This window comes from Monosiga brevicollis, genomic scaffold, assembly GCF_000002865.3.
Source record: "Monosiga brevicollis MX1 MONBRscaffold_7 genomic scaffold, whole genome shotgun sequence".
Classification (NCBI taxonomy): domain Eukaryota; class Choanoflagellata; order Craspedida; family Salpingoecidae; genus Monosiga; species Monosiga brevicollis.
Genome location: NW_001865044.1, coordinates 315,883 through 339,461, shown reverse-complemented (window position 1 = coordinate 339,461; position 23,579 = coordinate 315,883). Strand labels below are relative to the sequence as shown.

Below are 23,579 nucleotides of genomic sequence, written 5' to 3'. Positions count from 1 at the left end.
GAGACACAGACCCAGACACAGACAGAGACAGCGACACAGACAGGGCAGCATGCCACCAATGTCTCCAAATTCTACCTAAACCGCCATCAAGGAGGGATGCTAACCACCACATTGTTTTGGTTCTGGTGGCATATGGGGGGCACGCGGTTGCGGCGTCACTTCTCGTCATCATGTCATGGGTCTGCCATACCAAACATCTGTTTACAACACACGAATGCACAAGTGATTGAAACATATGTTGACAACACGTCTTCATCGAAAACCGGGTAAAGTTGTCTGCGCTATATTTTGGCTGTGCGCACCAACGTGCCCCTTCCCGCCCCGCCACCACCTCCGCCACCTCCGCCTTCACGGGTTCATCGGTCGCTGCGCCGCATTCGCCGCCTGCTTTGGGGCTCCATTAAGAGGTGGACAGGGCGCCGGTGATTGTGGGCCTGCAGCGATTTGCCTTGGTGGCGTGGCCAGATTTTACCATAGGACACGGCCTGGAGGTTGTGGCCAACAAGGTAAGATCGCCGGTGCTTCCGCCAGCTCGCCAGCCAGGGGGTTTTTTTTTGTGGTTCATGGCCGCGGCCCCAATGACCTTCACGGACTGACTTGGTTGGGGCCTGGGATCGCTGGTGATCTCCTCATGGTCTCACTCGAACTCTCCTTCCTTTGGATGAACGCGTCGCACCCCTCCAGCGTGATCAAACAGCACCACAGCCATGAGTGAAGGCTATGCTGCCTTCAAGGAGGCCTTCACCCGTCTTTTGGACGTCAAGGTCGCCCGCACCTTTAACCAAGTCTTGAAAGACTTTATGACCAACCAGGTCCCCTTTTGCAAGTGCCGGTTGCCCCAGACTTGCTTCGCGTTAATCGCTCACGTCCATCCCTTCTCGCCCTGGTCTTTTTCGGGGCCACATGCTCGTAGGACATGCATGCCTTTGTGGACAAACTCAAGGAGATTTGTCTCGATCCGCCCGAGCGGACCGAGCTCCTTTATGTTGTGCGCGCCGTCTTACCCGGTTGGTTGCCTCCTGCTCACAGCCTTGGGCTTGGGTTGCTCAGCCCTCTCCCGCTTGACTCACTCCTTCCTCCTGCGGGGCCTGACATCTGCCGTGGCCAGATATCCTCGTTGAAGCTTACGACAATGAACTCGGCGGGGAACTCTTGAAGATTGCCCAATCCCAGCGCGTACGAACTGCACGCCCAGCGCCACATTCTTGGCGTACGCCATGTGCTGACCCTCACGCGCAACTTGTGCCCGGACTGCCACATGGCCCCTACTATAGGACGGTTCCGATCTCGAGGAGCCGGCCCGCCGATCTTACGAGGTTCACTACCTCGGCAGTGGCGGCCTTACTCACATTCCCACTCTCGACTCTGAAAACGATCAGGAGATGCTGGTGGCTGTTCTCCGCGCCATCTTTGCCAGTGAGCAGACGGCCACCCCCGTCTATTTGGAGCTGACAGCTGATAGCATCCGGTGCGTTTGCTTCTTGTTTCCACATGCGCCCAACCACTGCCTCCCTCGGCTTTGTGTGTTACAACACCCACTTGCGCGTGACTCATGGAACCCACTCGGCATTGCCATGCTCGTGTATGTATCTAGCTCCGTGGATGTGGAAATGGGCCACGCCATCACGACGTGCTCTTTGGAACATACTGTCTACTGCAACATTGTTAACCTTACCGTAAGCTCCAGCCCGTCTTGCCCTTGGGTGCCGAGTGCTCAGCCAGCACAAGTGCAGACGCTGCCGTTCTCCACTCTCAACCCTGTCCCGTGCGCAGGAGTCGGCTGCCGATACAGTCCTGGTCCTGGTCTATCAAGATCCCATTTACGAGATTGTCGTTGCACACTATTACACCTGTAGCCTCGTCTTGGCAAAGGAGGTGGTGGTGGTACGTCCTAGAGGCAGGCACTCGAGCGATCCCCATCCTTGCAGCTGCGTTGCTTCATGTCATGAGCTGGCAACGTGACTTGATGTGCTCCACGACAGGCCGTTTTGGGCGGTGATATTGGCACAGACCAAATTGCCGATCCCTTCGCTGCCGTGGAAGAGGCCGAGGAGCCGGCCGAGGGCGAAGTTTTTGAAATTATGCAGCTTGAGCGCCGACGGCTCAAGCATCAGCAAGGCTTGGGTGCGGGTCAATTCGGCATGGTGAGTCAGTGCCTTCGACTGGCTCCTCCCGACGAGGGCTGCACCTCATCTCTGAAGGTTCGCGCGTTGTTGGTGTTGAATCTCAGGTCTATCTGGCTGAGCTGTCCGATGACACCAAAGGCCCTCATCCCGTCGCCGTCAAAATCTGCCGCGTGGACAACAAGCACGAAGATGAGGTTGGCGCAAACCTCGAGTGACTGTACCCCTCTCTCGTAGGCTCATCATTTCTTTCCTGCTTTCCTGGCCCACGCAGCTCGAGTTTGCACGTGAGGCCGTCGTCATGCAAGCACTTCAGCATCCCCACGTGGTATGAACATCGGCCGTCGTCGCATCGTCAGGGCGGCTATGGCCCCCACCCAACTCTTGATATCTCACCTTGCAACTGTCAACTCTGCCCGTGTTCAACGCCACCCCTTGTGAGCCCCAGGTTGAGTTGGTTGGCGTGTGTATGGAGCGAAAGCCGTGGATGTTGGTTCTAGAGTACATGGCCTACGGTAACCTCAAGAGCTTGCTCGAGGTAAGCCAGACAAGGGTAGCTGCAGCCAAAGTGCTTCCTGGACCCTCGCTCATCATCCGTGTCTTCGCAGTCATGCTTGGAACGCAAGCTTCAGCTGACTAGCTTAGAAATGATTTACATGTGTCGACAGCTGGCTGATGCTTTGAGTTACATCCATCAAAAGGTCTGTCAAGCCTTGTACCTCACCCAGGGGGCTGTGGAGTCAGGGCAATGGGGCCCCAATGGTGGCTGCTTGCCTTCTTTGTGCAATTTTTCACCGACTCGATGTTCTCTGACGGCCGCGGCGCACTGTTGTAGGGATTCGTTCACATGGATGTTGCCGGTACGCGTCCAATCCCCAGAGCCTCTTACAAAGCGACCCTTTCCTTTCACCTCTTTTTCTGACTCGTCTTCTGATTGCTGCTCAATGTTTTCAACCGCCCATGCAGCACGGAATGTCCTCTGCGGTCCCAACTGCCTGATCAAGCTGGCCGACTTTGGTCAGAGCCAACAAAAGGATGAAGAGGGCCGCTTTGTGCTGCGCAAAGTCATGCGATTGAGCGTGCGCTGGATGGCACCTGAAACCCTGGCTGGCTTGCGCAAGGTCTTCAGTGAGCGCACTGATGTCTGGGTATGTAAGCGCCGTCGCATCATGGCTTTTGGCTCCTTTGTCACCCACTCTCACCGACCACGTTGCACCCAAACATTGGCTAGGGTTACGCCGTGACCTGCTGGGAGGTTTTTATGTATGGGCGCACGCCGTTTACGCGCCTCAAAACTGAGGCTGCACGAGACATGATCATGCGGGGCCGGGCACGGCTCACCTCGCGGCCCCCAACCACGTGTCCCAAGGACATGTGGGCCGTTCTATGCACGTGCTGGGACTACGAGCCCGGCAAGCGACCCTTGTTTGCTGGTACGTGCAAGTCTTGGCCGTTCCATCACACTACTCTTGCTTCTTCAGCTCATCGGTGCCTGCGTGCAGAGCTATCGGATGCACTACACGATCTGGAGGATAAGAGGCGGGGTGAACCGGCTCCTCGTGATATCGGTGCTATGCTCAAGCAATAACACGGAACTGGCTTTCAACACTTTATTGTATGCTGAAGGGCTCCGTTTTCATCCAAGTGGGCCCTTCGAACGCTCTTTGGTTGCATCTGTGCGGCACATGCTCGCGCAAAACAGAATTTATGCTTACAATTGCGTTTCTTGTGGAGTTGGTCGCGAAACTGGCAACAGGCCAGCAGAGGAACAAGTTTGGGACTCGTGATGTACAAAACCAACTCGTGTTGGCCGTGTGGTTTGGCACACAAGGCGCAAGACCATAACACCTGCTACATCCACAAAAACAAGCACCCTGACATGCAAACACAGAGACGCACGCCTTTGGGGCTCGAGCCCATCGCTCCTAGGGCGAGTGGAACGCGTAGAACATAAAGGGGGGGCTGGCGTTTTACTCGGGGTAGTCACCGCGTGCTGTGACCCCCATACTAAATAATGGATTGCTCTTCCACCGAGTACGTGTGGCCGTCATTTCGATGGACACGCTTCAGGTATGCCTCTGGTGGAGCAGCAAGCCTTTCTGTCGCTTTTCGGGGCGGCGGGACAAAGCTGAGCACCCGAGCTTCCTCCGGGATGGAATCAACATACATGGGCGCTAAGAGCTGAGATCCCTCTGGATCCGCTTGATCGTGCCCTTGAGAGATGTTGTCCATATGCAAAGCTGGCAGGTATGAGGGCTCTGCCACATGCAAGGGCTCGCTGACTGTTTCACATGGCCCAGGTTCATGCATCAAGTCAGTGTCCTGATGCCACGGCGTGTTCCACTCGTCGCTTGGTTGCACCGGCTGAGCGGCAGACTGGGCATCGTACAGAGCCATGCTGTCTGGATAGCGCTGCACTCGACGATAGCGGACAGGGGTGTGGGCATGGGGAAGAACATGAAGACTTGGGGCGTAGTTGGCTTGATCTTGAGGGTTGTACATTTCATCTGGATACCGTCGGTGCGCCGGCAAAACCTGAGCATCGACAGGTGGAGGTGCATAGGCGTGCTCTGCCGCGTAGCGGAATGGTGTTTGAATAGTCTGAGTCAAGTGTGATTGAGGAGGGATTGGTGCCGGTCCTGGGACGTATCCCGTCTGTTGATGCCAACTGTTCAGGCTCAGCGAAGAATTCTAAGAATGTCGAGTCGATGTTCACAAAGCCCTTGAGCACAACTTGCAGGGTTTCCATCACGAGGCAGAATCAAGATCAAGATCAAGTCAGAAAGGTGGGGTCATACCGTCAAGGAGGGAGTGACGGAGTAAAGAGATGAGCGTTCGCCTTGCTGATGTGATTCCCAATGAGATGCGTGGCCGGGGCTACCCGCAAGGGATCCATAGACGCTGCCATGATCTGACGAAACATAAGTCTGCATCGACCCTCCGAGGGGAGCTTGGTAGGGTTGAGCCATGCCGTACAATTCGACGGGTGGTTGGATGAACTCGTGGCTAGCATGCCGGCGATGAGGTGTCGAATAGATGGCATGTTGACCTGGCAGCGTACACCGGCACAGCGGGTGAGTGAGTGGTCATGCAAGAATGGCAGATGCAGCGGGAGGGCAAAGCGGTAAGGGAGTATGACGACACGCTCACCTTGAAGCATGAAGGCTTCGCTGCTTGGTTCAAATTCCAGCTCTGGTGCGTCTAGGTCTGAGATGACAAAAGGTGGATGTTCAGCAGGCTTTGCGCAGCCTGAACCTTGGTGGCATGGGCGGTAGATGGGGAAGGAGTGAAGGAGCATGTTCGGCAAATGTACACAGAACAAAATTGTGGACAAAGAAAGGCTGGTGGCAAGGCGAGCCAACAGGCGCGAAAGAAGAGGGCTCGCCATACCTTGGGCTGGATCGATAGTTTCATAGATGTGCGTATGGCCGTGAGCCGCTCGGCTTTTGGCTCGAGCGGTGGCTGTTGAACTAGTGTATGCATTTGAGGCCACAGGATGCTGGCGTTGCTTTTTTAGGCAGGCCAAGCAACCCAGAAAGCAGAGGAGCAGGGCGCCAAGAGCAAAGAGCACCACCAAGCCGGCAAAGAGCCAGATCAAGCCGCGTTGCGGGCGATTGCTTGGCCTGGCTGTAGTGGAGGCAAAGCCGGCAGTGACGACGCCCGCTGTGGACGCCAGAAAGGCTGTGTCGGTGGTGTCGCCGTCGGCTGTTGCTTGCACACTGCTCGTACCTTCCGTCACGATTGCGGAGGTGGCTTGGGGTGGTAGAGGGCCACCCGCACCGGTGGAATCCATACTCGAAGTGAGGTGAACAGGGGTAGAGGTGATTGATGCTGTATCCAAAGGGGGCGATGCTGTGTTGGTTGTGGCAAAGCCCTCGGAATCCGAGGGCGAGCCTGGGTCGGCCGAGCTTGGGTCGGCCGAGCTGGTCGATGCTTGATCATTTTCCGCATTGCCAATTGGTCCATACTGCCACGTCGCGTTGGTGGAAGGCGCGGTGATCAAAGCTGGTGTTTCGGCCGTCGTAGCCTTGGCCATAGCTATATCACGAGCGTGGGTGAGACCGGCAAGAACGACGTTGCAAGACCCTCAACGAACAAGGCAGGCAGCACGTACAGCCGACATTGCTCAGCACTGCCAGAATCGCAATCAGCACGAATGAGACGCAGCGAGAGTCAGCGCTCCGGGCGCAATTCAAACACAGGCGCATGCACAAGGCCATGGCTGAGCCGCCAGCCTCTTGGCCATGGGCAGGCTGCAGGATATTTGTGCTGGGGGGGCAGCGTCTGCCGAGGCCCAGTTTCAGGACATCCAAACACGGGAGGGAGGTGAGGTCAAGGGTGAGCGACGGCTGAGGCAGGACGGACAATGTTAAACGCCTCACCAAGTGCATCGGGTGCCATCGAGCATCTAGCATTTGGCAGCAAGACAGACATCACGCATGCATGCCATTGGCTGGTGGAGAGATGGTTGCGGTGCAACCCCGGCACTCCAACGGCATGCTGGGACATGCAGCGGGGGAGAGCTTTCTTATTTGGGACGCAAATCTCAACCATGACCATGCCCAGATGAACATGTTCCTCTTCCCCCTCCCATCCTCTCTCCTATGGATGTTGGCTGCCGCTTGATGCCTTCTTCCCCGCCCCCGCCGTCGACCCGCTCCCGTCACCAGCGCACCTTTCTGCATTCACGCAGGCAGCGAATCCACAGATAAGGGACACAATGTCATCATATCAGATGAGCTCAGAATGTCAGATAAATATCTGATGTCAGACGAAATCGTTGAGCCAAAGTGTGATAACAACAGTCTTTCTTGTCATTTTTTTTTTGACCAGGTGTGTGTGTGTGTGTGTGTGCGTGGAGCAGGTGGTGGCTGCGGACGCCTGATCATGAGCACTGGGTCGAGTCAAGGCGAAGGGGAGAATGGGTCTGCCTCCTGCCTCCTACCTCATGCCTCATGCTCACGCATCTGGATCGGCTATGTTGGCTTCAGGATTGGAGCTGAGATTGGCGCTGGTGGATACGACGAGAACCAGAGGCTTGCTGAGGGCAAGCTTACCAGCAGCACCATGTCGCCTCTTCGCATGTAAGGGCTGGCATGGCTTGTTGTTGCACTCGCCTAATCAATGGTTCTCTCAGGCCTCACCACCATTGCTGATGCACGACCCTGCCTGGCCCACAACCGGCACAGCCTTGCCGTTGGCGATGTGGACGGGAAGATTGAGACGCTGTTGAAGAAAGTCAATGCCGTCACGAAAAAATCAGGCGCTTTCGACGTACGCTACTAGCCCAGCATCGCAGACAATTGTCATTTGCAATCTGACTCGAACGAACTGACCCGTCCCAACTCTTTGCATAACCCCACCGGCCAGGCCATGTTTTGCACTGGAAGCTTCTTTGCCGCAGATGGCTCGGCCGATGAGACCTGGCAGCGTTGTGTTTCTGGCGTGACTACTTGTTCGTGGCCCGCTTTTTATGTTTGCTCAGGTGTAGCATCTGATCCCGAACCTCATAGTCGTGGCCGTTGCGCGCGCAGTTCCTGTGCCAACCTATATCCTGGGACCCATCACGGAAGCACAAGCGCCCCGCTTTAAGGTTGTATTTGATCAGCTCTTGCAGCGCTCTTGCGTGATTCTGAAATATCTGGATCCCACGCCCCAAGTTCAACCATGTGCTCTGAACTTCAAAATGCAATCTCGAGTTGGTCCCTGATCCAAGCACTCACACACCCTGATCCACTGCGTCCTCTATACAGGGCAAAGAACATGGCGGTGATTTGTGTCCCAATGTTACCTATCTCGGTATGGTCGCTCAAGGATAGGCTGCGTCTTCACCTGCTCCCATTACGGCCCCAGCAGCCCATTCGCCTCGGAGCCTCCAATAATGTGACCTGTTATTTTATTTTAATTTTTTTTTTTTTTTAATTTTTGTCCTTCTATGCACAGGCGATAGCTCCATCACGACCATTGCTGGTGGACTTAAAGTGGCTTCGCTGAGTGGTGTGTTTGAGAAGATGGCCTATCATCACAAAGAGCGACAGCATCCTTTCCTATACTGCCAGGTCTGAGCCCACCTCCTGACCAAAAGCTGCCCTGGATCCATCTATACTTGTTGCTCTTCTCGGGAACTGATAAAAGCCACTTGTCAAACGTAGGGTGACGTCAAACGCCTGGTGGACATGAGTGCCAAGCCTGGTTTTCATGGAGTCGACATTCTCCTGACCTCCCGCTGGCCCAACGACATTGCGCACAACAACCAAGGCCCTGTGGTATGTGTAGTCTCTCGGACTTCTCTACCGCATACCCCGACCTCTCGGTTGAACGCATTGTTATTGTGCGCCTCCTATCCTCATTGCATCTCTTTTAGCCCGATCTCAATTGGCTACGCCAATGCCCTGGCTCACAAGCCGTTGCCAAGGCACTTCGCCCGCGCTATCACTTTGCAGGTGGAGCTGGTTAGTCTTGGTCGCGGGAAACTTGGTCGCGGGAAAAAATGGCTCAGTGTTTCAAAGTTGCTTGATCACATACCAAAGGAGCCTGCCCTTTTTGGCTCTTTCCCCCCTCCTGTTCTCTCTGTCGTTGTTCTTTGCCTACCTTATGTGTGCAAATATTGGCCTTTGGCTCTGAGAAGTGGATGCCGGGAACAGGGCTTGGGCATTGGGGCTCATGCTTGTATGTGTTTCTGCATGGGAATGACGGTGACAGTCTTTTTCGAGCGCAGCCCTTATCGAAACCATGGGGCCCAGGAGGCCCCAGTCAACGTGACTCGCTTCCTTGGCATGGCCCCCGTGGGCAACCCTGTCAAGGCCAAGGTGCTTTCCGTTTTCCCTTCTTCTCCCTGCTTCGCACACGCGTTTGCATGCTTTACTCACTACCACGTGCCCAACTCCGTTGTGTGTCAATGTTCGCGTCGCAGTGGATTTATGCATGTAGCATCGTGCCTCGGTCTGAGGAAGATGTTGCCAAGCTTGTCGAGCAGCCACAGGGAACCACTGATTCGCCTTTTGCAGGTAACTCCTCTTTCCATTTCCGGTGGCCTACATCATTGACAGTGCAGTGCTGATGGCGTTGTGGTGCGTTGGGTGGTCTTCAGCTCGGCATCGCGCGGAGCCAACAGGCTTCTTCTGGGCTGGTGGCAAACGACAGCATGGTGGGTGATCATGACATCTTGCATTGTGCAAAATCATTTTTAAATCTCTTGCGCCAAGCGTACATATGACTTGCACCGCCTGGTGTGGGTTATATGATAGGTGGTCGTGGTGGGCCCAAGGGCAAAAAGCGTCGTAAGTATCCTGCAAAGCACTTTATCATTGACCTGGCTGCTTCATAAAGCTACTCTTTTCTTTGTTCAATGCTGGCCATGTCATCATGACATGATTGCCCCAAGCACTCCCTTATCGAAGCATGCTGAACATTTTTTGACCCTGTGTTGTGTTGCTCGTGGCTTAGCACCGGTGACGCAGGAAAACTGCTGGTTTTGCCTGGGCAGCCCGAAAGTGGAAAAGCACTTGGTTGCATCCGTGAGCAAGGATGTGCGTGGTGGCGCAACTCGGTTGCTTCGCTTGTAATGCAATGGCTGTTCTGTCGGGCATGACTGACTTGACTCCTCATTCTGCGTAATCCAGGTATATCTGGCTCTGCCCAAGGGGCAGTTGTGCGAGGACCACGTCTTGATCGTACCTGTCAAGCATTGCCAATCCACTTTGCACCTCGACGACGTAGGCGCTATACTTCTAGCCTTGGCCTGTTTAACGGCGGTCGCGCCAGAGTACCTGACCTGGTGTGGGCTCTGTAGGACATTGCAACGGGCGTCAATGAGTACAAGAAGGCCCTCCGGAAGTTTTTTGCAGCCACTGACCGGGACGTGGTTTTCTTTGAGCGTAACTTCCGCTCCGATCACATGCAACTGCAGGTACGTCGCTCAAATCGATCCGCAACCCCTCTGACGGGCTGGGCTTCCGCCAGTGTCATACTTTGACTGGGCGCAAAACGACATGAAATGATAGGCCGTACCAGTGCCTCGTGGTCTGAGTGACTCCATTGAGCTAGCAGCACGGAGCTTAGCAAGCCGATACCAACTCCAGCTGGACACGCAGCCTGCCGGCACGGATTTGAACGAGGTGGGTCTCAATGTCTGATTTGGGGATGCGTTGACCCCGAGCTTGCCCCTTCCCTCCTCAGTCTTATTCTTTCTTTGTTTTTGTTTTTTTTTTCACATTTTTTTTCCCTTCCGATTTGCACCAAACTGCAGTTGTTTGAGGAAACGACGCCCTACTTTATGCTCGAGCTGCCCTCGGGCCAGCTGCTGATTCATGGCATCAGCGGTCGCTTTCCGCTGCAGTACGGACGGGAGATTCTGGCGCATGCACAGGTTCTCAACTGCCCAGATAAGATTGACTGGAAGGCGTGCTCACTGGACAAAGAGGGCGAAACTGCCGCAACAAAAGCCTTCCGTGAAGCCTTTCGCCCCCACGATCCGTTTTTGAAGAAAAAGGCCGTGGCTGAATAAGCGTGAGTCGCGCCGGAAGCTGTGGCCATTCAATGCATTTAAAAGCACTGCTCCCGACGCTTTTTACCGGCATGGTGCATCTTTGTGCTTCACCCGACATTCATGCCAACAAGTTGAAAGCCCACATGTTGTTTGAATTGATTCCTTGCCAACAACCAGTCGGTCAGCAGTCACAACATCATGTCGCTCATATAATAAAGCATAATTCGCTGATTCTCGATTAAAACACACACGCACACACACACACACACGCACGCCTGCGCGCGCGCGCTCTCTCACTCTCCCACTCTTTCAAAAGAGACAATTGGCGGTACGAGAGGGAGGAATAAAAAACGCTTGCTTGACGTGATTGCATTGGAAGAACATGCAGGCGTATCCAGCGCGCAGAGAATCGAACCCTCCCGGTCCTGATCTTATGCGCAGCTGCTACAATGCTATGATCTGGCATTCTGTGCATCGCGACAAGCCCCCAGCTGTTCTGCAGACAAACCAACGGCATAGCGAAACAGCTCAAGGTCGAGCGCATTCAGCTCTTCCAATTTGGCTCGCCATTCGTCGTCGAGGTTCTCCTCGGCCCATGCACTTGAGCTACCATGACTATCGCGCAGGTGGGTTCCCTCAGCCTGCTGGGCTCTTTCATCCCAATCATAGTAGCAAGCGAGCATCTCTTCATGCCACTCGGCGTGCTCGAGAATGAAGATGACAAACTGATCCAGGACCCGCTTGGCAGCCTCGAGATGTGCACGCGTGATTGTGCCCAAGGGGGCCTCGTACACGACCGACCCGAGGAGACTGCGAATGTAGTAGTTGTTGACGGTGGCTGAGCCGTAGCGGGTATCGCTGTTTGGTCGGGGGCTGAACGTCTCTGCCCGTGCCTTCGCAGTGTTGTCCGAGCGCAGGCGAGTCTCATAGCTGATGTGAGAAATGATGCGCCTGATGGGGTGGCGCATTTGCATACCAATGAGGAGGCGGTCGGGGCATTCCAGCATGCGCTGGTTGAAGACGTTCTCGGTCTGAAAGTATGTCACGTTTCCCATGGCAGCCAACCGACCATCGCAATCAAAGTTTTCGTTGTACTTGCCACCGATCGCGTGTGAACCTTGCGGGTTATCACCTTGGCCATTACAGTTGCTTCGCGGGAAACCGTCGGGGACTGTCTCGTTGTTGGCAACGGCGTCGGCGCAAAACGAGGTGCCGCCGCACTTGTGGATGTGAAAATGGTAGATGGTGCGGTTGTTGCGATCAAAGGGCTTCGGGAGAGCTGTGACGACACCGGCCGTCACGGCCAGCATCAGCAGCAGGCCCGCCGGACGCGGAACACCTTGCGCCATGTTGAATATTCAAGCTAAAATGAACGAGGTGGTGATCACTCCCTTTTGGCCCTCAATGGCGCTTGACGAGAGGGGGTATGTTACTTGGAGACAGAGCCTTCAGTCTGGACGTTGGACGTTGGACGTTGGGGATGGTGGTGCAAGCAAGCAAGCAAAGTCAACCTGACCAATAGGGTTATACATCTCCAAAGTAAATGTTTTACTCTCTAACATGAATAAGTATTCTTGTTACCCTTCTTTCTTCTCGCTCTCTCTCTCTCTCTCTCTCTCTGTCTACAAACCTCACATCGCCTCACCAAAATGGCTGCTGGCGTCGAAACGAGCTACACGGCGCTGCCCGTCGCGCATCTAGGGGCGGGGGAAAGCATGCCAAGCATGTCTGTCGCAGTGCGGCTTTATGCGCGAGCTCGAGACAGCGCTTCTCCTGAGACGATCATCAACTGCTGGCTCATTGTAGCATCTGTATGCGTGAATCAATTACACTCGAAAATAACAGCACCTTCCCATGATCTTGAGAGGAGAATGGGGAGGCTTCGCCCTGCTTCTGGGTCACAACATTCCAAAGGAAGAAGACAGGAAGGTTTGCAGAGACAGAGTCACAAGTCGCATCCAACACTCCTGGTCCTGGTCCTGGTTCCATGCGCAGCTGCTACAATATCACCTGGCGTTCTTCGCATCACGACAAGCCCCCAGCTGTTGTGCAGACAACCCGCCGGCGTAGCGAAACAGCTCAAGGTCGAGCGCATTCAGCTCTTCCAATTTGGCTCGCCATTCGTCGTCAATGTTCTCCTCGGCCCACGCACTCGATTTGCCATGGCTGTTGAGCATGTGGGTTCCCCCACCGTCAGCTACGGCCTTCGCATGCCAACCATAGTAGCAAGCAAGCATCTCTTCGCGCCACTCGGCGTGCTCGAGAATGAAGATGACAAACTGATCCAGGACCCGCTTGGCAGCCTCGAGATGTGCACGCGTGATTTTGCCCAAGGGGGCCCCGTACACGGCCGACCCGAGGAGACTGCGAATGTAGTAGTTGTTGACGGTGGCTGAGCCGTAGCGGGTATCGCTGCTTGGTCGGGGGCTGAACGTCTCTGCCCGTGCTTTCGCGGCAGTGGTAGAGTGCACTCGAATCTCAAAGCTAATGTGCGAAATGATGCGCTTAATGGGGTGGCGCATTTGTATACCAATGAGGAGGCGGTCGGGGCATTCCAGCATGCGCTGGTTGAAGACGTTCTCGGTCTGAAAGTATGTCACGTTTCCCATGGCAGCCAACCGACCATCGCAATCAAAGTTTTCGTTGTACTTGCCACCGAGCGGGCGTAAGCTAGCAGGTTCATCACCACGCCAGTTGCAGTTGGTGTGCCGATAATCGGCAGGGACCGTCTCGTTGTTGGCAACGGCGTCGCGGCAAAAAGAGGTGCCGCCGCACTTGTGGATGTGAAAATGGTAGATGGTGCGGTTGTTGCGAGCAAAGGGTTTATGAAGAGCTGTGACGGTACCGACCAGCATCAGCAGCAGGCCCGCCAGACGCGAAACACTCGTCATGGCGAACATCCAAGTGGGGTTCCACGACTGTTAAGAGACAGAAATGAACTTGGCCAACTGTGTTGAGGGTCAAAAGTGAACTGGGCTAGGGTCAGGTTTAGGGTTGGCAGGCCAGAGTCGACCGTCTGAGTGTGGTGCTGCAGATGGGAGGAGAGCCACGTGATGATGTCCCTTTTCGATTCAAGCCGCATAAAAATAAAAAATAAAAATGGATGGATCACCGAATATTTCGATGAAGGAGATGGAAAATTTTGGCGGCCTCGTCAAAGGGTTGAGCTTCAGAACAATACCACATGTAGTTTAATTTTATTGTGAGGAAGAGGGGATGGGAACTCGAGTTTCTCGGCAACTTCATGGTGGCTTGTGCTCTGTCTCTCTAGGGGAGAGAGTCTGCCACCTCAATTCAGTGTACATCGGATATTATGGTGACGGACTTGAAGAAAGGCTACGGTTGGCAATTGGGCGCGTGGCTGGACTGCTCACCACCACGAGCCTTGTGCCAGGGACCCGGAAACGGAGGGCCTCAAAACAACGACCACGGTCATAAATACCTTTACAAGTTCAAAACAACTCTGCTCGACTCTAACGAGTGCAGGCTGCCATTCGAATCAAAAATTAAGGGGAATGGTTTCCCTCGGTGGCTCTCGAACAACCAAAGCGTCCCCTGGGGCTTGCTTGTTCGATATCAGACCGAGGCCTTTGAACCAGCCCCTTCAACTTTCTGGGGAGGCGTCGCCCTTGAGATGGCGATGGCAAGCTAGATACTGCTGCAGAGCGAGCTTATTTGCGTAGGCATACAGCTCACTATCCAGGGCATTAAGTTTTTTGAGCTGTTCACGCCACTCTTCATCAATGCTCTCCTCAGCAAAGCGGGTTGACTTGCCACGGCTGTTTCGCATATTGGCACTCTCTGTGTCCTTCCAACCGTAGTAACAAGTGCGCATCTCGGCCTGCCACTCGGGACGCTCCAGAATGAAGACGACCATCTGATCCAGCACGCGCTTGGCTGCTTCGAGATGGTCTCGGGTGATGTTGCCCAGCGGAAGTAGGAAGACCTTTGAGCCCAAGAGAGAGCGAATGGCATAGTTGTCCACCACGGCCGATCCGTAGCGCGTGTCCCTGTTGATGTTGGACACGTAGCTATCGGCGCGGGCAGTGGTGAGGTAGTCAGGGCCAGATTCTAGGGCCGAGGCCGCGCGCTTTGGGTCTGCTTGGCGTTGCTTTTGAAGACGCTCCTGCCTCTCGAGATATTCCTTTTGTTCGAAGCGGATGTGCGAGTAGATGCGCTTGAGAGGGTCGCGGAGCTGAAGACCAAGAAGCATACGATCCGAACACTTTAGCATTTCTTGATTCAACACGGTCTCCGACTGGAAGTAGGTGTAGGTACGCATGTCACGTAGGCGGGTGTCGCAAGTGTACTTCTCGTTGTATTCGCCGGCCGCACCAAAGCGGCGGCCCGGTTCGTCACCAGGAAGGTTGCAGTTTTTGTTACGGTAGTCTGGAGGCACGCGCTCTCGGTTTCGCGCTGCATCCCAGCAAAACGATGTGCCGCCACATTTGTGGAGGTGAAAGTGGTAGACGAGTCGACCTTTTCGACCGCCGGGCACAGGTCCAACAGCATGCAGTGCAGGCAGAACGATCAGCAGCAGCGCAAGAGCAATGCGCTGCACAGCGACGCCCCCCACAATCATTTTCCTACCAGCGAGCAAACCTCAACAAGGAAACAAAACCCCCGGCCCAAGCCCAAGCCCCTGCCCCCTTCCCCGGCGCCCCCTCCCAAAAAAAAAACCAAAAACACACACACACACACAGGGCCTTTGGGCATTCACCAAGGCGAGGGGCTCGAGAGAGAGAGAGAGATGAAGGAAAAAAATAATACTTGTATGAAGAGAGAGAGAGAGAGAGAGAGAGAGAGAGAGAGAGACAGACAGACAGACAGACAGAGAGAGAGAGAGAGAGAGAGAGATGAGAGAGAGAGAGAGAGAGAGAGTGTGTGTGTAACGTCATCCATGATCGACACACAGGACAGTGCTTTTGGTTGGCAAGAAGAGATCAATTTAGCTCGCCCCCTCCAATGTAAAATACGAGCTTTGCATTGTCAGATTTGTCCTCGAATTTGCTTGTGTGCATCCTTTGATTGGTTGCTGATGTCGAATGAGGGAGATCGGGGGGAGGGGGAGGGGGTTGTGATGGCGGCGATGATCTGCCGGGTGGGGGAACTGAGGGGTGGTTGATGGATGGGGCGAGGAGAGAAAGCAGATTTTGCTCTTGCTCTTGCTTGACGGAACCCTCGAGTGGCTGAGCAGTCTGTTGATTGGTGCTCCTCGACGGAGAAATGAGGACTCGAGGGCCAGTACAATCAAGACACAATGTCATTCCTTGGGTGAGCGCCAGCGACGTACGCCGCGCTGTCATAAAAGGGTTGGCGGATTGTGCCGTCGCTCCTTGGGCTTGCGCCTTCCTGCAGTGCATAGTTTCTACGTAGTCGCCTCCGACTCAACATATCAATCGCAATTGTGCGCTGCATCTTGCTGCGCCCTGCTCAGCCCTGCCCGAGCTGAGGGTTTACGCGCTCACACACCACAGACACACACACATCACTGGCACACACTCACGCATCACTGGCACCACCCGCGCCATTCCGCTTTCAACCCAATTGGCTGACTGTGGTACCGACGCTCTCTGAACTAGGTCTCACAACGATAGTGCCTCTCGGACGTCCGGCACGAGCTGGCGCAGACCATGCTTGCCGCATGCAAACCCTTGGTCTTCGTTCCCTTTTGAGAGAAGCTTGGCAGAGACGCCTTGCCCAACGCGACACCAACAACCCCGTCTCTTCGGTTGGTGCTCAACACCAAACGTTGATTAATCATTGTTCTCGCAAGTGTAGCCACTGCCTGCCAACGTCCAGGCGCTTCACGTCCACAGAATTACTGCCGCCAGTTGAAAGAGGAGTTGCCCGGGCGCCTGGGATAGCATCAATATTTAGTTTTCGGGCTGTGGCTCCTCGATGGGACCATGGCTGACCACTGGCAGCTTTCTCGAGACTTTCAAGCTTTCAGAACAGACCGCCTCGAACGTCTGTTGGCCCCCCTCTTGCCCAACTATCATCATGGCACCAAGCACGGCAAGGCAGGTACCCCAGCTCCTCTCCATCTCCCAGCCTCCCGTACCATGGTCAGCATGGATAATAAAATCCAGCCGGTTCGTTCAAATTCTCATCCTCAATCATTCTATCGCTGGCGTGCTTCGGCTCGCAGAGGCGAATCAAGCCCGACTCTAGCTGGCTCAATCGCCAGGATATCTATGGAGACACCATTCTAATGATGGCTGTGCAGGCCCGCTGTGATGCAGCTGTTCAGTACGTCGGTTCCCCTTGGTTTGCCTTCAACTGCATTTTGTCGTGCTTGCACACTATGCGCATCAACTTGAGCCCCACCCCCTCTCAAAGCCAAGTTGCGGTACTTTGGTATGAATGGCAGGTTGTTGGTACGCGCACATGCCGATCCGAGCATCGTCAACAATCAGAATCGCAATGTGCTACATCTTGCGGCCCTGCAAGCGGGCGTATGTCCCACCTGGAGACCCTGCAAACTATTCCAAGACCGTATGCACGCCATGTCTACATGGCACTTCCTCACGGCCTTTTCACGGCACCTCACGCCCTGTAGTTATCGGCAAGCATTGCAACCTCTCTGACAAAGCATGCGGAAGCTTTTCTTGACCACAAAGATGCGAATGGGGACACTCCGTTGATGCTGGCCATTCGCACCGCCTCTACCTCCATGGTTCGCTCGTCAGGGTGGGGACAAAAGTATCTGCGGGCGTCTTTTTTTTTTTTTTTTTTTTTTTTTTTCCTTTGCGAGTTTCGCCCGTCCCTTCGTTCTTCTGCTGTGGCTTACGACAGTGTTTGCCGATGTGTCACTTGATGACTTTCGGTGCTGCAGGTGAATGCACTATTGGAGCGCAAAGCAGATATCAATGCACAGAACGACCGTCTCGAAACTGCAACCATGCTGGCTGCACGGTGTGTACGCTCTTTGTGTGCCTTGTTCTTCGTTTCCACTCAATCAGCTAGAATTGCAGGCATCATGTCGGCCGTGGCCTCAACTTTTCCATAGTCCCCTCACTGCCAAATCGCGGGTGCTTCCGGCATTTAGAGCAAATGCCCACGAGTATCTCAAGCTGCTTGTTGGCAAACGGGCCAACCAGATCAATGCTGCGGACTGAGAAGGTTCTAAAGCTCGCTGACTGGGAAAGTGTAGGGGTGTGGAGCTATGTGAGCTTGCCACTAGCCTCTGTGGCTGATCGTTGGCGTCCCCATGTGCTGTAGGTCGAACCGCGCTCCATTGGGCAGCTTTATCAAACGCCGCGACTAGCATTGAGGTGCTGCTCTCTTGTATGTATAGGACCTTCCTTCTGGGCGTGGAACGCGTGCTGTTCACCCACGCTTGCCTCGCTGGTCTTTTACTTATGCGCTTCTGTTACTATCCAACTTCACAATCTCAGCACCAAAGTGTACAGTTTTCAAGCTGACGCACGAAGCAGAGACGCCACTTCATTTCATGGCTCGCGAGGGCAATGAAGCTGCATTTAGGTTTGATGGCACAAACTTCATCACAACTTTGCGACAGGTGGGCGTCTGGCTCATGTCGGCTTGGTGTCCCCTTTAGGGCCTGCTTGGCTGTCCGAGGGTCCCAGCAGTTGCGAGCTAGCCTCAGGCATCTCTCCAACTTTGGGTGCGTTGCTCTCCTGCTTCGTTGGTGTCAGCGGCAAATCTGTTATCCTGCCGTGGTGCATGACAATCATTCTATGAGCCAGGTAATCTTATGGCGCCTTTCATCCTCTTTGTCTTTGCCTCTTGGGCACAGGGTGACGCCTCAGGAGTTGGCTCAAGCTCGTGGTTTCTCATCGTTGGCGGCTCTGATGACTCGTGCCAACACTTCGCAAATAGCCCCAATGGCTAGCAGTCATGTATGTCTCAAAGCGCCCCTTGGCTACTTGCTGTGTTTGCTATGTTTGCCATGAGCCTTCACATACAACCAAATGGTCGCCGTGCGTTTGTCTCATCGAATTGCTGTGCCGTGTAGCAATCGTGCGAGGCTTCAAACTTGCACCTCAGCCCTGTGCTTTTGCGGTCCCGAACTGGAAGCACCACGTCGAGCGGAGGTAAAGCTTTACGAACCGGAGCCCTTGTACCAACACAGCCGGCAAGAGATACCACTCCAGCACCCTCTTCGTGGGCTAGAGCTGCTAGCATCGAAGTGCCCTGCTCATCTCGACCCTTGAAGCCCTTTGTGGGCAGTCCTGATTTGGCGGATTTTCCCCCTTGTGCACAGTTGCACCAGCTGTCGGAGTTGAGCGTTGATGCTATTGTGCCCGGCGTTGGGGATACGAGGGTTTTTGATGCTCGCCAACGCGCCCTCCATTCGTACTCCCCTAAGCTATCTTGCCCATCGAGCCAGATCAAATTTGGCCAAGGAAGCGAAGAACGAACACCCGCGTCTCCACACTCTGTCCGGGTATGTGACGATAACTGTTGGGTCGCAATGCCAGGCCAGTGAGTACTTGGACGGTGTTTTCCATATGGAACAGCGCGAGGCTTCTATGCTGACAGCCAACGTTTGTTTTTTAAAACTTTGTCACGGGAAATAAAAAACTGTAATTTTACATGTTAATGAATTATCGTAGGCCTTATTTCCCGACGCAACATCACCGGTGCCTTCCTGCCCGTCTTTGTCCAGCAGTATTGACAACGACTTGCTTCGGTGCAACTGAGCAACTGCTGCATGTGGGGTGTTAAATAATTGGATGGCGATCAGCCTTGGGTGGTTCGTGTTGTGCCAATCTGGCAAATCAAACGCCACAATGGCCGTATGCAGAGATACATGCAGTTGATACTTGATGCGTCTGTGAGCCACACACTCACTGCTTTTACACACATCCAGCTTCGTCTGCGTCCATCAAATCTCCTCCCAGCGCCTTGGCCATGTCAAACGCAAAAGTGCAGCACACCCGCGGAAGTCAACAGGTGTCACTTCCAGCTTTCGCACGGACATCATCCCCCCGCATCTCATGAAGGGGATCAAGTTTCACGGTTCTTCGAAGTCGGAGATATATCATGTATTCTATGTATATACTTGCTTGGAAAAGCACGGCAACTCAGGTATTCGATGGAGAAGACAACGGAGAAGATAAAGGTAAATCCGGAGGTCAGATGACCCCACTATATCTCCCACCCGTTACCTGATTGGCTGGATCAGAGGTGGCGTTTACGGTGTTGATACCACGATTGGGGGAGATGAGACTATGTGGTGCGTGAGATGCGCGTATGCATGCTCAGCGGTGGGATGTGGGTGAGCGCCGCAGACACAATTTGTAGCGGGAGCTAGTTGCAGCTCGAGCCCTGACACGTAAACAGTCGAGCAAGCACGTCATGCAGCTCTTGAAGCTGTGCCAGCGGAAAGCTGGACGCAATATTATGTAATTGGTACGGGTCCTGGCGCAGATCATACACCTCTACAAACTCTGGGGTGCCGGTAAAATTGTAGTCGACCGTAAGGTCGGTAAACTCAGCGTAGATGAGATCGACTGGCCCACCACCAAATTCAGTGGAACGGAACGAGGTTGAAAGCACATTGTGAGATCATGACAAAAGATAAGGCTGCAGCGAGTTTTGCGTGAGCAACTGCCTCTCCTCCTTTTTTGCGTGCCCACCCGTACCTGTGTCGTTGCGAACCCGCAACCCTCGAAAGGTGTTGTTGTAGGCATCCACCGTGTGGTTGTAGCGCACGACCGTACCAAGTCCATTGTATTCAATGAGTTGTTGCTCTCGTGGCGCGGGTGCACCAGAGCCTATTGTTTACACTCTGGTCAGCGAGGCTGCGACTGGGAATCCGGTGCGACCTGCCTTCGCTCACAAGCCTCACCAAATAAAGTACCATTCAAGGCGGCGGTGCGGTTGGTGACGAGCATGTCTACCACCGAACGCCCATCCATGCTGGCCGGTCTGCAAAACAAGACAGTATGGCCCAGCAGCGGGAGTGAGAATCTCGGTGCCGTGAGCTGGACACGACATTCCATTGTTGGTGACACGCTTGGTGAATTCTTCCTGAAAATACAAGAAAGCTCATACGTGGGCACGCCAGCCAGGCCAAGGATAGTCGGCATGACATCCACGTTAGAGGATAGGAAGGCGCGGGAGGCGTTGGCTGGGATGCCAGGTCCACGCGCCACAAACGGAATGCGCACGTCATTTTCATACAATCCCCATTTGCCCTGTCCCAATGAGCAAAGCAGGCTGAAATGAGGTGTTACAGAATGGCACTGCAGCAACAGCTACACGTATAGCCATAGTGCAACGAGCACGCTTGGTGGCGAACGAACCATGGGCATACGAAATTGTCCGAAACGATACCCGTGGTCCGAAGTATACAGAATGTATGTGCGATCGAGTTGATTGGTGGCGGCCAGAGTGTTCACGAGAGACTCCACAAGATCATCCACCGACAATAAGGAGCGCCATCGATCGCGATACAATTCGTCCATGTTCACCTCCTGTTGCACGCACACCAGCCCACTGAGACGGCCGATGGATTGCGCCGAGTACAGCGACGAGGCAAATGTCGTAGATTTTGTATCGCTCACCTCTTCGGCGGTCATGGGCGCTTGTGAAGCCACAAGCCAGTGGTGGTCGGGGGCGGAGACGTTGAAGTTTGGCGGTCTTGGTGCCGAGACTTGAGCAAAAGCATTGGCGTACCACGGTGCTGGAATGGGTTTGGGCCAGCCGGGACCATCTTGAATGTGGGGCGCCTGACAATTTACGAGTTACGCCATGGTGACCGGGGTGAGCCAAGGTAAACATGAATATGATGGTTGACTGGTGTCAAACTGAAAGTGGCTCAACCTTGGGAGCAATGTAGGCCATGAACGGCTGATTGGCGCGGGCCTTGCTCTCGATCCACTGCAGGGACACATTGCCAATCACACTAGTGCTACACCAGCACAGCATATCGGGTAAGGAGAGGGCTACCTGACTACACAGAGACGCGCTCGCTGCCAATCACATGCTATGAGCTTGGACATGTGTGTGTGTGTGTGTGTGTGTGTGTGTGTGTGTGTGTGTGTGTGGAGAGGACGGACACGAGGGTCTTTGACACGAGAAAAAGGGCATACCTGTAGTTGGCATAAGTTCCATTGTTGAATGTGATCGCACCCTGGTTGGTTGAGAAAGTGGGGTCGACATAGTCACCACCATCGTTGGCGAACCATTGTTCCACCCCTGGCGGCGGGCAATCTGGTACATCACTGTTCAAGTATTTGCCTGGTGCAAGAATGCAATGCGGTGAGAGTGTGTCTGTGGGTGTGATTTACTCGGCAAGTGAGGTGCGCTGCATTACACGTGCTGTGGGCGCACCAAATATGCCAACATGGTAGCCTTGGTTGCGTAGGTGAGGCGCAAACAACCAGCTGTTGAACGGTCCACTGCTTGCCGTGTTGGCATGCATACAGCTTGGGTCATTTCTAGACGGTTGCCAGAGCCCAGCGCCGCAAAAGGATGCAGCGTTTGTGAGGTGGTGGGTATCAGAAAGTTGACAAGCCGTGACAAGGTCGGGGTAGCCGGGAGCAGGTTAATGGGCAAGACGCAGGACTGACATGTCGGGAACTTTGACCTATGACCAAACATGCGGTTATCGAATCGCAAGGTAAGCAAGCTCAGAATCGAAAGCAGACGAGCAAGCTCAGGATCAGTGCGCCCCAGGGAATTTCGGTGGTTGATGGAAACGAACGTTGTGAAAGTAACGGCCTGTTAAGAGCTCGGTTCGGCTGGGGCAGCTGTGCAGTCCGAATCGGATGCGATCCACAGCGTGCATGCTTGAGAAGAGCGCCCATCAGTGTTTGGCGTGTAAAGCAAGAGGCAATGTCACACGAACCAAACAGGCGTGTGGACCATCCAGTCGGTGACGGTGGTGCCTTGTTCAGCCAAGAGGCGTTGAGCCTTGTGCATGGGGGTCCAGCCACCAAGCAGTACATCCTGGTCATCGGTCAGGATGAGAACAATGTTGGGAAGGGAGACATTGGGGGATGGGGCAGGGATTGGCGGCACGGGCGTGCAGGCTGCGCCGTTGCGGTAGGCGGATATGGTACCCGCAACGGGAGCTCGGTTGACATGGGCGGTGAGCGAGCAGTTCAACGAGCTTGTGTGCCAGGTCCAAGCGCTGCAGCGGGCGTCAGCGCTGCAGCGCTGGCAGCAGGCCTCGGAGGTGCTTGCTTGTACCGTGTCATACCTATGCATTCCCATCCACACAGAGTCAAGGCCCCGTGTAGCGTTTGTGCTCAGAAGATGTGGCCAAGCAGCGGTAAAAACGCGGGTCCCGTACCATTGATTGTCGTGTGTGAGGCCAACGTCGTGAAGAAACGTATTGCTACTGCACGAAGCAGATGCGACGCTTAAAGTCGACTGGCTCAACATCAGCAGCAGCAGCACCGCCAGCAGTCGCAGAGCAGGAACCTTCCCACCGCACCGCTGCACATCATGATCGCACCCTGACGCGATCATGTCGAGTGGTCGCCCCAACATAAACAGAAACATGTAAACGCCGCCAAATGCGACAAAAATCTGACAATTCAGAGAGACACAGAAGAAAGAGAGACAGGAGAAAGAGAGAGAGTGAGATTTCCATTTCGAGAAAGAGATTCAGAGAGATGCAGAGAGATTTAGAGAGAAAGAGAGAGATTTACATGTTTTCAAGAGAGATGGATGGAGAGAGAGAGAGAGAGAGAGAGAGAGAGAGATTTAGAGAGATTTAGAGAGAGAGAGATTTAGAGAGAGAGAGAGAGAGAGAGATTTAGAGAGAGAGAGATTTAGAGAGAGAGAGAGAGAGAGAGAGATTTAGAGAGAGAGAGAGAGAGAGATTTAGAGAGAGAGAGATTTAGAGAGAGAGATTTAGAGAGAGAGATTTAGAGAGAGAGAGAGAGAGAGAGAGAGAGATTTAGAGAGAGAGAGATTTAGAGATTTAGAGAGATTTAGAGAGATTTAGAGATTTAGAAAGAGAGAGAGAGAGAGAGAGAGAGAGA

At 54.1% G+C, this 23,579-nt stretch overlaps 8 protein-coding genes across 8 annotated transcripts; 3 read left to right on the top strand and 5 right to left on the bottom strand.

Moving 5' to 3' along the window:
• Positions 1 to 658: 658 nt before the first annotated feature.
• MONBRDRAFT_31987 (uncharacterized protein) lies at positions 659 to 3,711 on the top strand (the record flags this gene model as incomplete). Its single annotated transcript, XM_001744961.1, has 15 exons — positions 659 to 812; positions 914 to 1,007; positions 1,109 to 1,176; positions 1,275 to 1,468; positions 1,595 to 1,676; positions 1,774 to 1,884; positions 1,983 to 2,201; positions 2,231 to 2,320; positions 2,398 to 2,451; positions 2,572 to 2,661; positions 2,732 to 2,824; positions 2,959 to 2,983; positions 3,090 to 3,271; positions 3,355 to 3,556; positions 3,605 to 3,711. The coding sequence occupies exons 1-15, from the start codon at positions 708 to 710 to the stop codon at positions 3,709 to 3,711; spliced, it is 1,716 nt and encodes a 571-aa protein (XP_001745013.1). The 5' UTR covers positions 659 to 707.
• A 419-nt stretch (positions 3,712 to 4,130) lies between these two features.
• MONBRDRAFT_24520 (uncharacterized protein) lies at positions 4,131 to 6,343 on the bottom strand (the record flags this gene model as incomplete). The annotated part of the gene is made up of 5 exons (XM_001744792.1): positions 4,131 to 4,814; positions 4,922 to 5,172; positions 5,274 to 5,330; positions 5,514 to 6,161; positions 6,238 to 6,343. 5 exons carry the CDS (start codon positions 6,341 to 6,343, stop codon positions 4,131 to 4,133), a joined length of 1,746 nt encoding a protein of 581 aa, XP_001744844.1.
• Positions 6,344 to 8,299: 1,956 nt separating this feature from the next.
• On the top strand, positions 8,300 to 10,629 carry MONBRDRAFT_16291 (uncharacterized protein; the record flags this gene model as incomplete). Its single annotated transcript, XM_001744960.1, has 9 exons — positions 8,300 to 8,389; positions 8,488 to 8,575; positions 8,826 to 8,932; positions 9,037 to 9,152; positions 9,508 to 9,652; positions 9,746 to 9,838; positions 9,916 to 10,032; positions 10,127 to 10,240; positions 10,372 to 10,629. The coding sequence occupies 9 exons, from the start codon at positions 8,300 to 8,302 to the stop codon at positions 10,627 to 10,629; spliced, it is 1,128 nt and encodes a 375-aa protein (XP_001745012.1).
• A 434-nt stretch (positions 10,630 to 11,063) lies between these two features.
• On the bottom strand, positions 11,064 to 11,960 carry MONBRDRAFT_7338 (uncharacterized protein; the record flags this gene model as incomplete). Its single annotated transcript, XM_001744791.1, has 1 exon — positions 11,064 to 11,960. One exon carries the CDS (start codon positions 11,958 to 11,960, stop codon positions 11,064 to 11,066), a length of 897 nt encoding a protein of 298 aa, XP_001744843.1.
• Positions 11,961 to 12,617: 657 nt separating this feature from the next.
• On the bottom strand, positions 12,618 to 13,502 carry MONBRDRAFT_24517 (uncharacterized protein; the record flags this gene model as incomplete). Its single annotated transcript, XM_001744790.1, has 1 exon — positions 12,618 to 13,502. One exon carries the CDS (start codon positions 13,500 to 13,502, stop codon positions 12,618 to 12,620), a length of 885 nt encoding a protein of 294 aa, XP_001744842.1.
• A 567-nt stretch (positions 13,503 to 14,069) lies between these two features.
• On the bottom strand, positions 14,070 to 15,513 carry MONBRDRAFT_31986 (uncharacterized protein; the record flags this gene model as incomplete). Its single annotated transcript, XM_001744789.1, has 2 exons — positions 14,070 to 15,197; positions 15,332 to 15,513. The coding sequence occupies 2 exons, from the start codon at positions 15,511 to 15,513 to the stop codon at positions 14,216 to 14,218; spliced, it is 1,164 nt and encodes a 387-aa protein (XP_001744841.1). The 3' UTR covers positions 14,070 to 14,215.
• A 1,007-nt stretch (positions 15,514 to 16,520) lies between these two features.
• Positions 16,521 to 17,732, top strand: MONBRDRAFT_24515 (uncharacterized protein; the record flags this gene model as incomplete). The annotated part of the gene is made up of 6 exons (XM_001744959.1): positions 16,521 to 16,706; positions 16,763 to 16,863; positions 16,985 to 17,069; positions 17,174 to 17,290; positions 17,450 to 17,529; positions 17,624 to 17,732. The coding sequence occupies 6 exons, from the start codon at positions 16,521 to 16,523 to the stop codon at positions 17,730 to 17,732; spliced, it is 678 nt and encodes a 225-aa protein (XP_001745011.1).
• Positions 17,733 to 19,890: 2,158 nt separating this feature from the next.
• Positions 19,891 to 23,185, bottom strand: MONBRDRAFT_24514 (uncharacterized protein; the record flags this gene model as incomplete). The annotated part of the gene is made up of 10 exons (XM_001744788.1): positions 19,891 to 20,093; positions 20,226 to 20,357; positions 20,444 to 20,511; positions 20,638 to 20,780; positions 20,889 to 21,314; positions 21,409 to 21,496; positions 21,678 to 21,718; positions 21,919 to 22,174; positions 22,436 to 22,789; positions 23,127 to 23,185. 10 exons carry the CDS (start codon positions 23,183 to 23,185, stop codon positions 19,891 to 19,893), a joined length of 1,770 nt encoding a protein of 589 aa, XP_001744840.1.
• Positions 23,186 to 23,579: the final 394 nt, after the last annotated feature.